At 36.2% G+C, this 17,444-nt stretch overlaps 1 protein-coding gene and 1 pseudogene across 4 annotated transcripts in view; one reads left to right on the top strand and one right to left on the bottom strand.

The window, feature by feature from the left end:
* LOC127540545 (uncharacterized) overlaps nucleotides 1–17,444 on the top strand; it is a 63,245-nt gene that overhangs the window by 4,546 nt on the left and 41,255 nt on the right. For all 4 annotated transcript variants that reach the window (XM_051965269.1, XM_051965268.1, XM_051965267.1 and 1 more), the window contains exons 2-7: nucleotides 1,905–2,252; nucleotides 8,471–8,749; nucleotides 13,061–13,189; nucleotides 15,998–16,018; nucleotides 16,295–16,315; nucleotides 17,029–17,049. In XM_051965269.1, coding sequence (XP_051821229.1) covers nucleotides 1,905–2,252; nucleotides 8,471–8,749; nucleotides 13,061–13,189; nucleotides 15,998–16,018; nucleotides 16,295–16,315; nucleotides 17,029–17,049 — 819 coding nt within the window. The remainder of the gene's footprint in view (nucleotides 1–1,904; nucleotides 2,253–8,470; nucleotides 8,750–13,060; nucleotides 13,190–15,997; nucleotides 16,019–16,294; nucleotides 16,316–17,028; nucleotides 17,050–17,444) is intronic.
* On the bottom strand, nucleotides 1,381–1,819 carry LOC127540551 (60S ribosomal protein L27a-like; annotated as a pseudogene).

Genomic DNA, 17,444 nt, shown 5'->3' with positions numbered 1-17,444 from the left:
TATTTTATTCCATGAATTAAAATTAAAAATAAAATAAATATATTTGTTTTAAAAAGAAATGATCTCCTAGAAATTGAGCCCCAAAAGATTTAGATAAAATGACCAAAGATCAATCGATAAATCCAATAACCAATACTTATTGAATGCCTTTTTGTAACAAAGCAAAATGTTATTACTTCTACATAAATGATGTCAATTTTTCTTTTCTTTTTTTTTTAAATTTATTTATTTATTTTTTTTATTAAATGATTACTTTATAATGACAACTTTATTCCTTGCACTCGTTTCTTTTCCGATTTTTTTTCCCCCTCCCTTCCTCCACCCCCTCCCCTAGATGGAAGCAGTCCTTTATATGTTGGATATGTTGCAGTATATCCCAGATACAATATATGTTTGCAGAACCGAACAGTTCTCTTGTTGCATAGGGAGAATTGGATTCAGAAGGTATAAATAACCCGGGAAGAAAAACTAAAATGCAGATAGTTCACATTTGTTTCCCAGTGTTCGTTCTTTGGGTGTAGCTGCTTATGTCCGTCATTTATCAATTGAAACTTAGTTAGGTCTCTTTGTCAAAGAAATCCACTTCCATCAAAATATGTCCTCATACAATATCGTTGTCGAAGTGTATAATGATCTCCTGGTTCTGCTCATTTCACTTAGCATCAGTTCATGTAAGTCTCGCCAGTCCTCTCTGTATTCATCCTGCTGGTCATTTCTTACAGAACAATAATATTCCATAACATTCATATACCACAATTTACCCAGCCATTCTCCAATTGATGGGAATCCATTCATTTTCCAGTTTCTAGCCACTACAAATAGGGCTGCTACAAACATTTTGGCACATACAGGTCCCTTTCCTTTTTTTAGTATCTCTTTGGGGTATGATGTCAATTTTTCAAGACCAGTATTGGAGAAGTTATGGAAAAAATGGGACTCTAATTCATTGTTTGTGGAATTGTGAACTGATCTAACCAAATTGGAAAACAATTGGATATATTTTGTATTGAAAACGGCCAATTTTTGTAAAGGTACCATGTACTGCTGAGAAAATGTGTATTCTATTCTATTTTCATTCAGTCCTCTCCAGACATCTATCCTAAATTTCTATTTAGGGATGTCTATGGTATTTTGTCTTTTTTTTCAAAACTTTTTTTTTTATTAAAGCTTTTTATTTTCAAAATATATGCATAGATATTTTTTAACATTCACCTTTGCAAAACCTTGTGTTTCAAGTTTTTTCACTCCCTTTTCTCCCATCCCCTCTCCAGATGGCAAGTAATCCAATATATATATTTCCCCCAGATCTATATCTTTTTATTTTGGCAAAGTCTAGAATGTTTAATAAAGACATTTGTTTTATTTGATAAGATTGCATTTTTATGCCAGTAAAACACAAGCCCCACCAACACCCTTAATTTTTATCTCTGCTCTTCTGCTGAAGAAGCTTTCACGATGACTGGCTGCTTGGAAAGTTCCCTTTTTCCCAGGATTTTGTAATAATCTGAGCAAACATCATCAATGATAGGATCAAGCTCTTCCTTGCTTTTGGCAGCATTAATCCTGGTCTGTTCACTGATCAGCATCCACAATTTACCAACGTTGACAGTTGGGCAGTAGCTTTGGTTCTTCTTCAAGTGGTAGTACCTCATATCCACTTTCCCAAAGTAGCCTGGGTGATAGTTGTCCAAGTTGATCCAGTGATGGTGCAGCCCTCCGGCATTGCTGTGGCCTCTGGAGTGCTTCCACTGCTTGTGGACCTGTGGCAATGGTTGATATGTCTATGGAGCTTCTGTGTCTTCCTTAGTTGGGATGACATATTACAAGATGCTGCAAAACAGAAAAGCTTCCAGATCTGTGTCTTGAATTAACTCGCATTTACTCCTACTCTGTGTATTTTTCAGGGAAATTCACTGTTATAGGACCACAACAGCAAATCATTGCCCTGCTAGACGGAGAAGCCACATTCCCATGCCACCTTTCTCCCCAGATGGATGCTCAGGATATGAATGTGATATGGTTTTATGGTCAGTCCTCAAATCTGGTACATCAATATAAAAATAAGCAGGATTATCTGAAACATCAGCACCAAGACTATAAAGGGAGGACAGAATTTCTTCGACATGACATTTCCAATGGGAGTGTGGCATTGAAGCTTCGTCACATTCGTCCTTTTGATGAAGGAAATTACCGGTGTTTCTTTGAAACTCCTTATGTTTATGAGGAAGCAGAGTTCCAAGTGTATGTGGCAGGTAAGTGTGTGCCTTGTGTGCTGGCCCTGTGAGGGGGATGTCTGGGCAGAGGAGAAATTGTGCTGTTTGTCTGAGAAATACACCGAGTCCCAAACATCATGCAGGAGGAACAAAACTAGACAGGACAGGCTGGATCTAAAGGTATCTTGATCAGAGGCAGCTGATTGAACTGGAGTGTCTGAAGGACTAATGGGAAGATTAAGTTCAAGGATTAGGAAAGTAAAGAGAAGTTTAGGTAGACACAAATAGATCAGGTATAGTAATTGCAGCAATTCAAACCTAGCACATGAGTACAAGCAAAGAACATTTTTGGGGAAGCAAGTAGAAGGAGATCATGGTGAGATAGTGAGATCTAGCAGTCAGAGCAATGACAAGCAAATGTGGGGGCTTTTTTTTTTTTAATAGCTTTGCTCATAACAGTACATATTAAGCAATTAGACTCCATTTACATTGAGAGAAACATTTTCAAATACTCATGAAGACAAAATTGAATGAACTCTTGGACTGAACTTATGTAGGTCTGTGTGTGTGTGTGTGTGTGTGTGTGTGTGTGTGTGTGTGTGTGATAGAGAGAGAGAGATGAAAAACCCAGAGCTAGTACTGAAATTGAACCTCATCTAGTATAATCCTAATCTGAACAGGAATCCTCTCTCTAATATCTCTAACAGAGAGTCAGCTAGCTTCTTTGGGGCAACCAAAGTTAAATATATTGTTTCTTGAAACAGTCTGACATTTAAACTGCTCTTATTACAAGAATGAATACCTGTAATTTCCCTCCTGAACCTTCCACCTATTGTTTCCATTTTCCTTTGGAATCAATTAGAATAAAACTAATTCCTCTCCCACATGATAACCTTTCAAATATTTGAAATAGAAACCTTATCTTACCAGGGCTTCTCTTTTCTTTTCCTAATTTTTCTCCTGCTTCAATCCATCTTTCCAAGGCGTGGTGCCCCAGTTTATTCTCCCATTTTAGTCATCCTTCTTTGAGCATATGCTCATTTGTTAATGTTTTAAAATGTGGCTGAGAAGACAGAGCCAAGAAAGCAGAGGAATGGGAGCATTATCTAGCTTTATGTTCCCAGAATTTCTCTCCAGACAACTTTAAAATAATGTGTTACATCAAATTCTAAAGTGGCATAACCAACAAAAATATGGAGTAAGACATTATTCCTTTCAGGACAATTTAGCTGGTCAGAAGAAGAGATTGATGTCTCTTGAGTGGGGATTAACTTGGAGCATAGCAGTAACACCAAGGAAGAGCCTTGGAAATAATACTAGGAACAGCAGTAATAAAAGCTCTCACCATGGAGAGATGGAAAGGGGACTGGACACTTGCTCAGAAAGAGATTCCAAGGGACCACTGGAATAGCATTCAGCAGAAGTCCAGAATGCTTATTTACCAGTTGGCAGCTTATTTACCAATTTTGGGCTGTAATTCCAGCATGAAAAAGAGAGAGCTTGCATTCAAAAGTGACCAGGGTCCTTGATCCAGGATCTTAGTTCCAGGATAGAAAGAGTGCTTGCAATCTCAAGAGAGCAGGAGACAGTTTTGTCATATATAAAGGATTTGTGGTCATTAGACAGTAGGGATTCTTTATGTAATGACCAGAGTGCAGGTCAGGAGAGCAGAGACCACACTTCTCCCTGAATAATATTGCCTTGAAGGCATCCAATATTGTTAAGTACATAGAACTATTGTTAAACTGCAAGGAGAAAAGTCTGAAGTTTGCAAAAGTAACTGCTGACTCAATCATTCAATCCCCAAGGTGAGCTGAGCAAAGTCTAACACATGAAGTCCCAAGTCAGGCATGGGCTGTAAAAACAAGCAAACAACCAAGAAGTAACCTGATCATAAAAAGTTACTAGAGTGACAAGGAAGATCAATACAAAAACTAAGAAGTAAAAAAAAAAATTATATAAAAATATGTATAAGAAAGGCGTCAAAGAAAAACAGATTGGAATAAACCAAATAATTCCTAAAAGTAATAAAGATTTAAAAGGATTAAATTATTTTTAATATCAAATAAGAGAAGCAAAGGAAAAATTGGGGAAAATAAGAGAAATGCAAGAAAATTATTTAAAAAGAACTAAGAATTTGGTAAAAGAGCAATAAAAATAGTGAAAAAAAGTATTCTTTAAGTAACAGAACATATCAAAAGAAAAACCTCACTCAAGAAAATAATCCCTTAAAAAAGCAGAATTTTAAAATTATTCTATGAGATATCAAGATACAATAAAACAAAGCCAAAAGAATGAAAAAAAAAATAGATGAAAAATCTGAAATATTCATGGGAAAAACAAGTGGCCTAGAGAATAGACAGAAGATAGTTATGAGTTACCTGAAAATTACAATAAAAAATTCTAGATATCATATTTCAATAAATTTTCAAGGCTACCTGCTCACATATCTTAGAACAAGAAAAAAATAGAAATGTAAATAATCCAACAATCACTTCCTAAAAGAAATCCCCAAATGAAAACTACCATAAATATTAGCAAAATTCCAGAACTCCTAGGTCAAGGAGAAAATATTTCAAGGAGCCAGAAAGAAATAATTCAAATACAGTGGAACCACAGTCAGGGCTGCACAAAATTTAATGGCTTCCACATTAAAGAAGTAGATGGCTGAGACTAGGATATTCCAAAAGGCAAAAGAGCTAGCATTACAATCAAGAATGCCCTACTCAGCAAAATAATATAATCCTTCAGGGGAAGAATAGATATACAATGAAATAAAGGACTTTACAAAGTTTGATTAAAAAAAAAATCCAGAGGCAAATAGAAATTTGGTATTCAAATACAAGACTTAAGAGAAGCATAAAAAGTCGATAAGAAAAATGAAATCATAAGGGATTCAATAAAGTTAAACTGTTTATATTCCAAAATGAAAAGTTTTTTTTATATGTATATATGTTTATATATACATACACACAGACACATATATAAAACCTATAAGATGTTTATCTCAGGTATAGAGTAGTTAGCAGTCTACTTAGACTGAAGACATGAACATGTGTCTACTATTTTGGAAAGATAGAAAAAAAAAGGCAAGGCTAAGAAAGAGGGATATACGGGGAAAAGGGGGAAAGGAAAAAAAAAGAATGGGGGAAAAACAGTCTCATCTTGTCTTAGGAAATCCAATGATTCCTGAAGATTTTAAAAGTCCTTTTAACAGTCTCATAGTCAGCCATCTGATTCTTTCTCCATCTGTGGAAATATAAGCAGATCCTCTTCCCCAAGCAGTTAACCTAATTCCCTTCTATTTACCAAATTTGGGATTTCTCCTCATCATCTGGTAATTACATTGGAGCTGTTTGCACTGGATATTGCCTTGTTGTCTTAAAAGGCCTGTATTCTTCCCAACTGCAATCCTGATTGCTTTTCTGTTGGTTGATGACATCAGAGTCCTGAATTTCTAAAGTCTCTCTGGGTGTAACCTCAGCTGCTATCATGCCCCACCTGTCCTTTGATTGATACTTTGGAGCTGGGTCCTGCCTCTCATTTCTCTGGGTCATCCTACATTCAGAGGCCCAGTGAAAGCCTCTATTACATTTTGGACATGGGATTTGGGTTTTCTCTCACCCTGTCTTCTCACTCTATCTCCATATCTACAATGAGCTCTCAAATGTCCAACTTTTCCACACTGAAAACATCGACGAATTTCTCTAGAAGTCCCTTGCCAAGAGGGACCCTGTCTTCCTATATTCATCATAGTTTGGGTATAAAAATAGGGACCCTGTCTTCCCATATTCATCATAGTTTGGGTATATAAAAGAGGCATGCAAAGAGAAAGAGTTTTTACAGAGGAGCAGGAAATGAATGGATGGGAGAAGTAGGTAATGCTTGACTCTGACTCTCCTCTGCATTGGTTCAAAGGTGGAAGATTATATGCACACAGTTTGTTGGGTGTAGACATTCATCTTACTCAACAGGAAAACCTGAAAGGAATTGGATAATCTAATGGAGGAGGTGATAAGAGGGAGGGCATATTAATGAATTAGAGTTGGTTAGAGACTCTATTGGTTAGAGAAAAAAAAACTTTTGAGAAAAATGACAAAAAAAATGGATAAATAGAAGAAAATAGTATAGAAGGAATCACAAACATTTAGTAATCATGACTATGAATTTGAACGAGCTGAATTCATCCATAAAACAGAAGAAATAGCAGAATAGATTACTATTGGCAATGTTTTGACTTCATATGTATAATGCATATCATAAAACTTGCTTTCTTAATGGTAAAGGAATGGCTAGAGGGAAGGAAAGAATTTGGAAATAAAGATTAAAAAATGAGTTTTAAAATTTATATTTAAATAGTGGCATAATTGACCAAAAAATAGGGTCTGACTAGGAGTTAGTAGCAGTAAGAGTCATTTGTTCTACTGTGGTTCTGAGTTCAGTTGTGTCCAAATCTTAGGGACTCCATTGGAAATTGTTTTGGCAAAGATACTATATAGTACTTTGCCCTTTTCTTCTCTGGCTCATGCAATGTTCTTTGCTTCGGTTTTCTTGGGGGTCTCTGGGAGCAGCCTTCTTTTCAGTTCAGTTCTCACCACAAGAATAGCCAGGTATTAAAGTCCAAATTCTTTATTATCTCTTTCAAAGTCTTGTTTCCTTGCCTGGGGCTTCAGCTAGCTTTCTTGGAGGCCTCTCGGAATCTTGGTTTCATTGGAGAATCTAAAGAGACCAGGCTAGCCGCCACAGTGCTGATGAAGATGGAAATTAATCTCTCTCCTTGGCTCTGAGAGCTTGAGGTCCTGCCTCTAGTCCTTTGTCTTCTCTGGCTCTGAATCTGGCTGAGTTTGTCTGAGTTTATATGCCCTCTTATCATAGGTGTGAATCTTGTGGAACTATATTAAGTACTAAATACATGTACTGAACTAGAGAACTATTAAGCACCTTGCTAAATAACCATTGTCTCTATCAATTAGACTGACTTGTTTCAAGTTCAGAGTTCTGGCCCAAACAGGCTCATTTTACACATAATGGTCAAAAAGCTAGTTTGTGTCTGTGGCCAGATTTGCATTCGGGAAGGTGAGTCTTGCTGCTTCCAGGGCCTGTACTCTGTCCATTGTGCCACTTAATAGGTCATTAGTATTTTGTGCTCACCGATCAATTCATATCACTCCACTAACATCTCTTCAGATGGTCTGTCAATTTGTATCTCCTTTATCATGTACCAGTATAGGTGAAGTGTGAATGCCAACAAGGCATTTACTACTTTTGTGAATACCCTTGTTAATGCCCATTCTGCATTCACTATTGCCAGTCTCTCCTCCTTCCCAGTCCCTCAGAGAAATCTTCAGAAACTGTCTTTTGCAGTGCTTAAACCAATTTAACCAAACTTACCTCTGTCTGAGGCCTTCAGAGATCTCTGGCCTTCATTTCATAAGAACGATGGTTTAAATGCACAGCACAGCATTCGAGAACAGCCATGTGCAAGCTCAAGGTCTTTTATTCATGTGTTCACATCTAGCTGACTCCCTGCTGACTCCCAGTGAATTCCCAGTGAACTCCAGGTCAAAAAGGACCAGCTTCCTTGTCCCACAGTTTAAATAGGGTCTATGAGGTCACCTGCACAACCAGTCAGAGAAGGAGACACCTCCCGTTAATGATGCAGATCTCAATGCAACCAGAATTCCCACACACGAGGTGGTCCCTATTAGTCCACAGCAAACCCATTTCTGGGGGTCTTAGGCAAAGCCTATTTACTTCCTGTTGCACTGAGCCTGACTCCTCCTCCCACCTTACAGTCAATTAAAAAATTAACCTTTAGTACAGGTCTTTACATTTGTTACTATATTATTTTATTTTAGAATTGTGATATTGCTTTAGACTACCAAGAACTTTTTATAATTCTAGTCTTGGCATCTAATATGTTAGGCAGTTTTTGTTTTGCTTATACTCTATTCATATCCCTGAAATTATTTGGGAAATATAAATGTACGTACATGGATTTCCCCCTCCTGTCCACAATCCCCAATAGAATATAAACTTCTTGAACTTAATAAATATTTTGTTTTTGTTTTTGCCTTCCTAACATGGAATTGGAAATATACATATTGTTATCCTAGGCATAGAGGCATGTTGTATGTTTTTCTCATTTATTACATTCCCAATAATAAAATTTGATAGAAGTAATAAGAAGGAATAAGATAAAATTCCTCTTGGTTTCTAGGAAGTAATCTTACTTTTGTATGATTTCCATTTCCTAGGCAAAGGCTCTACTCTTCACATACACATTAAGAGTGATGGAAATAAAGAGTTTCAGCTGATATGTACTTCTTCAGGATGGTACCCAGAGCCTGAAGTGCAGTGGAGGAAAAACCTGGAAAAGTCATCGTCACAAGACACCAAGATCATGAAGGATGAGAAGGGCCTGTTCTCTGTTGAAACATCAGTCACAGTGTCCACTGATTCCAAAGTGAATGTTTCTTGTTTCATTTGGAACCATCTTCTCAAACAAGGGTTGGAAGCAAGTGTTTCTCTGCCAGGTTAGTTCCCTTCCTGAGCACTAAGGATGGAGTAGAACTTTTTGATTAAAAGAGCAGGTGAAATATCCAGGATTTCCAAATATTTCTCTCATTCATGTGTTATAATATCCAAAATTCTACCTTTATGGATAAGAAGATTTTATGTATAGAAGGCATTTTAGAAGTCATTCAATCTTCCCCCTCATTTTACATATAAGGAGATTGAGAGTAAGGGTAGTAAAATTACTCATGTTCCAGGCACTGTGCTAAGCTCTGATTGGAAATATGAAGAAAGGCAAAACTTCACCCCCCCCAACCCCAAAAAAACAAAACAACTAAACAAACTCACCAAAGCAGTCTTTATTCTCAAGAAGCACACAGATTAATGGGGGGGGAAGCTGATATCTGAACCCAAATATTATGTATGATCAAATAAACGAGATAAATGTAGAGGGGAAAAGTAACATGATGAGGGTTTTGTAGATAGACTCCATCCTTTACAGGGAGTTTATCTCCTCCAGCTACCATCTCTTACCCCATCATCTCAGGTGATAAGAGGGATCAAGAATTCCTATGATCATGAGCTTTGTGCTTTCCATCTCCTGCTGGGTGCAGTGTATCTCTTGAGGAAAATCAAGGCAAGAAGCCTGACATCTTTCATCTTCCCTAAAGACAACCCCCATCCCAAAGAAAAGACTTCTCTCTGTGCCAGCACAAAATAACTCTATTTCCTGCTACCCTTCTATCTCCCAACTAGTGCATGGATAAGAGGAACAATCCACTCTTTGATTTCAGGCCCACAACATCTGTCTTCTGAGGGAAGAGGAATGGGAAAAATGGGATTACTTTTCCTGCTGTGCATGTTTTCTCTCTATGTTGGTATTTACTGTCTAGGTTTTTTTTCATAAGGATCAGGCCTTAAACCAAACCAATCTGATCCTAACTGGTCACCAATAGGTCCTGGGCCCAGCCCCATTTGATCACTTTTGGGGTTCTGATTGACTCAGATTAAATGTAAGTAGTAGTCATTTCTGCTAAAGCCAGAAATTCTGGAGTCTTCCCTTCTCAGATTCATTCATATTATGAATATTCATTCATATTTATTTATATAAAAAAATTTAGATTTTTTTTTTTTTTGGATTAAGTGAAAGAGACATTTCTTTGCCTCAGTTGCTACGTAGGCGAAACCACTGATTAGGTGAAGCCTCAGTCAAACTGAGATTTCTTAAAGACTTTAGCTTAAAAAGACTAAGGTCTCCCATTCCATCCAGGACCAATTCCAGTTGTCTTGAACTGTATCTTGCCACGGGACTCAGATGGCTCTGGATGGGAAGGTGAGGCAAGTGACCTTGCATAGACTTCTGCTACTTAAATCCAATTCACTTGCATGTCATAGTGTCACCTATTGGATGTCCTTTTAGAACAAAGGAGAAACAATAACCTATGTTTGTTCTCTCTCTGCTACACCCTTTTCTTGTCCAATCTCCACCCTTTGGAGGGAGGAGGGGTAGCTAATTAGAATTAACCATTTGATTATTTGTCCCCATACCTCCCATATTATTAAGTGGCTCTTGCCTCTAGCCCTAATATTCAAATTTTTTGGAGGAATGGTCCAATCCATCCACTGAGGAACATTCTCACACGGGGTCCTGCCTTTCATTTCCTAATAACTCTGAATCTCTATAGATCATCTTCCGAACTCCACCCCATACCATTCATCCAAGCTCTTATTACTATCCCTTCTCAATTCTGCCACCTAAAATTTTCAGTGAAACACTACTCAGCCCTTCCACTTTGCTTTCTGAAATGCTGCAGGAAACATACTTCTCTTGATCCTAAATCTTTTCCTCAATCACTCATTTTGTCTACTATTTATTACTGAAACTTGGCTACCCCTGGATTATATAACTTCCCTGGCTACATTTTCCCAGCACTGGATCCACCTTTACTCATTAGCCATGATTCATTGGTTGAAGTGGGGAAGTTGGATTTCTCCTTGCTCTACATTGCCACTTCTATGTTTTTTCCCCTTCTTCCAAGCCTCAGAAACTTCTCTACTTTTGAGTTTTATGCTATTAATACTTACTACTCAATCAAATTCCTGGTAGAAGTTTTTCTATAGATTTCCAAGTCATCCCCCTTCTTTCTACATGAGTTTGTCATCTGACTTACTATTTTTCTCTCCCCCACAATCCCTCCTCTCATAATAGGAGATTTCAAAATATATATTAGATTAGGAAGATTTTTCTTTTTTCTAACTTTCACTTTAGTAGTATATTATTTTTCCAATTAGATATAAAGATGATTTTCAAGATTCATTTTTATAAGATTTTGATTGCCAATATTTTTCTTTCTCTTTTTCTTTCCTTCTCCCCTTCCCAAGCTAGCAAGCAATCTAATATAGGATACATGTGTACATTAAATTAAAAAAATTAATGATAGCTTTTTATTTTTAAAATATATACATAGATACTTTTTAATATTCACCCTTGCAAAACTTTGTGTTCCAAATATTTCTCCTTTCCTTTCCTCCACTTCCCTCCTCTAGATAGCAGTTAATCCAATATAGGTTAAAACTGTATAATTCTTCTAAACATATTTCCATACTTATCATACTGAATAAAAAAAATCAGATCAAAAAGGAAAAAAAATGAAAAAGAAAAAAAAAAACCCAAGCAAATAACAACAAAAAAGTGAAATACTATGTCGTGAGATACATTTAGTCCTTGGAATTCTCTCTCTGGATGCAAATGACTCTCTACCATAAGTTTATTGGAATTATACTGAATCATCTTATTGTTGAAAAAAAACCTAGTTCATTATAATTGAGTATCACATAATCATCTTGTTACTGTGGTGTACATTCATTTTAACTTATTTTCATATGAGTCATGTTCGAAAAGAAAGATCTGAACAAAAAGAAAAACTAAAAAGTGAAATTGGCATGCTTCAATATTCTCTTAATCTCCATAATTCTTTCTCTGGAGGCAGATGGCATTTTCCATCTAAAGTTTATTGGAATTGCTTCAATCACTTTTTTTTTTTTGGTTGAGAAGAGCCAAGTCTGCATAGTTGAGCATCATGAAATTTTGTAGCTATTATGTACAATGTTTTCCTGGTTCTTCTTGCTCAACAACATCAGTTCATGTAAGTCATTCCAGTCTTTTCTGTAATTTTCCCGTTTGTCATTTCTTATAGAACAATAGTATTCCATTAGATTCATATATCGTTACTTAACCATCCATTTTCCAATTATTTGGCATCCCCTCAGTTTCCAATTCCTTGCAATCACAAAAAGAGTCATTTTTGCATATATGGGTCTTTTTCCCTCTGAGGATTTTTAAAATTTAGATTTTGATAGCTGAATTATAATAAAATTGATTTCATTTGTAATTATATGTATCCCATTTTGTGCTTTTAAAAATATGATTCTGAGAAACAGTCCAAAGATTTCACCAATGTGCCAAAGGGATCCAAGACACATGAACAATTAACTACTTCTGCAATGGGGAGAAAAGATAGACTATCACTAGGTACCTGCTTTGATGACAATATTCCTCTAAGTGTATTTTTGTTGTTCAAGCCAAAGGACCTTTGTAAAACAGAACAGATAAATTCGGGGCCCAAGACCACCAGTGACATGGTGCTTCATTCAACCCAAGTCCTCTTTCCTTTCTTCTCTCTGTTTCAAGTTAGCCCAAAAAACATTTTGTTGCTTCTTAAACTGAAAAAAGTTTGTATCTGAGGCATTGTCCTTCCACATGTGGGCAGGAACTGTGTTTCTTTCCCTTATTAATTAGACTGGTTCCAATTGGTCAACTTGCATTTATTAAATGGTTTCTATGTTTCTGTCACAAGCATTGGGATACAAAGAAAGGCAAAAGATAATGCATGCTCTCAAGCATCTCACAGTAAAACAGAATTAGAGCAAATAGTTTCCATTTGGACAAAAAAAGGACTCTTTTCTGAACATTAATCACACAACCTCTATTCCTAGTTTTGCGGACTGCCTTCCCTGTTGCACTAATATCCAGATCAGAGAAGAGTTTCTGAGCTCCTGCTGCAAGAGCTTAGAAAGTCCTTTGACCAGAATACTGGCCAGACAATCAGGAACCAATCCCTGGGGATATTTGGGATTTCGGAGTTCTATGCTATAGTTCTGCAACTACCTAGTACATTGCCATACTGATCTGAGATTTAGTTTCCTTCTCTGGAAAATGAGGGGATTTTTCTATTTAGTGCAATCACCAAAATTTTCAGTAATTTATTGTTCACTAAAGACCTCTTCTACACCTGACTGTGTTATATAATTCTATGATTTGAATTTTTCAGATGCTTTGAGTCCATTTGCTTTGAGTCCAAATGACCCTCCTTGGAAGGTGATAGTAATTGTGATCATGGCCCTTATGAACATTGTGCTTATCATCCTTATTGTGACCTGGAAATTAAAAAAAGGCAAAGGTAAAGATCTGTGCAATATGGATTATTTCAGCCTGATGTGGAACACAGAGATGCCAGAATAGAAGACTCTCCAATGAGCTCTGTCAATTAAGGCTAATTACTTCTAGAAATGTATAGTCTTAAAGAATTGCTGAGTGCATTGAGCGGCTGAGGGCCCTCTTCAAGGCTGTACAAAAGGCAGGTGGCAAAGGAAAATTTCAAACTCTGCTCTTCCTAACTTTGAAATTAGCTCCTCATTTACTATTCCATGCTTCTTCTCCAAAATATATACAAAGAAAATACATATTGCATATTATATATGCCTACATACATAAACATATGTGATTTATGTATGCAAAAAATATACACATATATGTATACATGCACCTCTATGTATTTTATTAGTATAAATATCCAAATTAAATATAAAGGACATATGAAAAAATACTTCTGCTTTTTTCTGCTTCCAGATAAAGAACTAAAAAAATCAAAGTAAAGGCAGAATATTTATATATAATGTATATATTTTATACACGTATATACATACATACACACATACATACATATTTATGTGCAATGGTAACTATCCCAAAGGCAGTGAAGAAGGAAAGAAAAAAGAATCAAAAATAATATTCCATACACTTATTATTTATTAAAAGGAATAGCAAATGGTAGACAATAGATTTGCTCTTTGATGGGCAAACTTTTTCTATTCTAGTACATTATGAAAATGCTTATAATATTTCTTAAGTTCCCAATAAAATATATGTTCAAAACTATGTATTACATAAAAGGTCATTGTGGAGAAGAGTAGTAGCAACTATTTTTACATAATGGGTGTGCTCTGAACTCTCTTCCAGTGTTGGATCAGTTACAGCAGGATTGTAAGGAACCCTTGAAAGATTTCTCTTTTGAGTTTACTAAGATTATATGTTACTTACTAGTTCCCTAGTTCCCTTTAATCAATCTATATCATTTAGCTTTTTTTGAGGAGGTGAGACAATTGGGGTTAAGTGATGAGCCCAGAATCACATAACTAGGAAGTGGTGTGTCTAAGACTGGATTTGAACTTGTCTTCCTCACGCCAGGGCTGGTGCTCTATTCACTGTACATCTATTTGTCACTATCAATTAGCTTTTAGGAGGGTTCTTTGTTTCAAAGATGTTGCAAGCGCAGAAGTAAAAATAGTTCCTGTTAATATTCTGGGGACATGCTCTCCCTGATTCTCATATAGGAGAGAATAGATACATTCTACAAAACCTTGGTTCCATCAAGTTCATGTTCAGAAGCAGCATCAATGAGTCCCCATTTTGGTTACTACTGGCCTAGGCTCCCAAGCTTTTGGGTCTTACTGAGTTCCAAGGCATTGATGCTGGGCTACTTGAAAAACTGACTACAGACTCCTCCTCTGTGATTCTCAAATTCCTGGAGCTCTACTGTCTTGACATTTCAAAAGGGACAAGAGCTTCCACATTAAATTTTTCAGGTAGAACAAAAGAACTAAATGAGAAGGGAAAGGAAAAGAAATGGATTACACTGGAGAGAGTCCAAGTCTTTTCCCTTTTCATTACTGTTTCTCTCTGAAAGTCTTCAACAAACTCCTCAAACCAAAAGCAGAGAGAGATCTACCAAGAGAGCAGAGTCAAAGAGAATGGTGAAAGGTTTTGTAGGCTAGTGATCTTACAAGTTGGAAGGAAGAAAATAAGCCTTTGTTAAGCACCTACTATGTGCTAAGCACTTTTAAGTACTTTATAGTTATTGTTTCATTTGACCCCAAGAACGACATAAAGAAATGGGTGATAGTGTAATGTCCCCATTTTATTGTTGAGGAAACCGAAATTAATAGAATTATTGAGGATTACATAAGCTACTAAGTGACTACTTGGAGTTGAACTTTTCTATCTGATTCCAGGTCTGTCTCTTTAACCACTGCTTCATTTAGCTGCCTCTGAAAACACTCCTAGCTCAATCTATGTATTTGATCAAAGCAGATGCCATTTACCACATGACAAGTAAACTGGAACTACTTTCAGAATTACTACATATGTTCCAAAGTTTCCCCAAGGGTCTTCTTATATATGTTTGAGGTCTGATGATACTTTTGTGATGTCTGATCATTTTTTGTGAATAGAAAATTTCATCTCTTATCCCTGTAATTGTGTCCAGAGAACCTGGGAATTAAATTGATAAGGAGTCCTCCATATCAGCACGCCCATCCAATCTCCCCAAATTGTAGAGGGAAGATCTTGGGAGCCTGGATTTTTCTGTAAATTGTTTTTCATTGTGAACACTCTGTTTTTCAATTAAGAAATTGATAAAATTATGACATCTTGTAAAAGGTGGTGGATGGGAAGCAAAAAATAGTGAAACATTTAATATAAATTAGTATGTTCTTAGTTTTATAAGATTTGAAGTTGGAAGTGACCTTAGAGGTTAAGCAGTTCCATGGTTTCATTTTACAGATTAGAAAATAGAGGCTCAGAGATGCTATCACTTTCTCAAGGTCGCAAAGATCATGAGTGCGAGAGCTGGGATAGATTCAAATATTGTTAGATTATAAGGAATCGTAGAGATTATGCTGTACAACCCTTTCACTGTACAGGTGGAAAAAGTGAGAAAGTGCTTTCAGAACATGACAGAATGAATTCATATGAGGACAGATCCCATATCTATGTCGTTTAATGGGTAGATCAATAGTTCATTCCTCAGTATCAATAAGCCTCAATACTTTGGAAAATAGAAGCCTTGAATGAAACATCCTCAGTGTTGCAAATGAAAATGCAGAGGATCTAATTCTCTCTCTCTCTCTCTTCCCCTCTCCCACTTCAGGCATATGTAAAGATGAATCTCGTAAGTAATGTTTTCTTCTTCATTATCAAAATATTTGTATATAGTGATTCTTGATAGCAGCAGAGAATTCTGGGAACTGAATGCATCAGGAGACCCCCAATTCAATGCACTCATTCAGTCTTCACAATTTATATAAGGGAAACTTTGGCAGCTGCAATTTTTCTGTGAAATGTTTGTTTTTGTCAAAACACAATTAATAAATTTTTAATTGACATTTTCTCTGTCTCTTTTTCTCTGTCTGTCTCTTTCTGTCTTTTTCTGGGTCTCTGCTCTCAGGCACTGCAAAAGTTGAAAGTGGTGAGTAATATTTTCTTATTCATTATAGAAATATTTGTATGTGGTGAGATTACTTGCCACTGGAAAATTTAGGGAAAGGAGCTAATGACTGAGGTCTCCGAGTCAGTGTACACATCTAGTCTGTACAGGGGAGACCTTGTCAGTTTCAGTTTTCTTGTGAAGTATTTGTTTTGTCAAATGAATTAATTTTCAAAATAAAAGAAGTTTGGAAAAAATCAGTGAATGGGATGCAGTGGGACATGAGGCATCTAGTCGAAATTGGTATTTTCTTAGTTGTATAGATTTAAAATTCAACATGATTAGAACTTAGTGCCATAGTTTCATTTTATTACTGAGAAAATAGAGGCTTAGTGATGTTATCACTTTCTAAAGGTCATAAAGTTCATGATTGTGAGAGCTGGAAAGGGTTCAAATTTTGTTAGATTATCTGGAGTCTTAGATAGTATATTGTATGACCCTCTCACTTTAGTGGAAAAAAGGGAGAAAATGGCTTTCTCGGCATCATAGAATGAATTAATTTGAGAACAGTGATCTAATCTATTTCTTTAACCCATAATTCAGTGGTTCATTTTTCAACATCAATGAGCCTGTATATTTTGAAGAATAGAGGTATTAAAAGCAACATTCTAAATATAGCAAATGGATAATTTAAAAATGATCATTTTTAATATCATCTGTCTATGTTTCTTTGTTTCTCTTCTTAATTCTCTTAGGCATGGATAAGCATGAAACTGGTGAGTAATATCTTCTTCATTATCCAAGAATTTGTATATGGTGATGCTATCTGTCAGTGACTACTGCTGGGAACTGATCATGATGCTACCACATCAGTGCACACCTCCTGTCTCATCAATTTTTAGAAGGGAGATTTTGGCGGCCAGAAATTTTTTGTCAAAACACAATTTAGTACAGATGTCTCACTTTACGGAGAGAAAACATGAGAATATGGCTTTCCCAAGATCATAGAATGAGCTAATGTGATCATAGTCTCCCAGCCTTTGTTCGTTTATCTGTAATTTGTGGATTGTTTTCCTATATCAATGAGCTAAAATATTTTGGAAAATAGAAGCATAAAAAGAGGTATTTTCAATAAAGCAAATGAATATAAGGGAAATTAATTTTTGCCTGT

This window comes from Antechinus flavipes, chromosome 6 (genome assembly GCF_016432865.1).
Source record: "Antechinus flavipes isolate AdamAnt ecotype Samford, QLD, Australia chromosome 6, AdamAnt_v2, whole genome shotgun sequence".
Lineage (NCBI taxonomy): Eukaryota > Metazoa > Chordata > Mammalia > Dasyuromorphia > Dasyuridae > Antechinus > Antechinus flavipes.
Note: the sequence above shows the minus strand (reverse complement) of the source record. Positions and strands in the feature narration are given on the sequence as shown.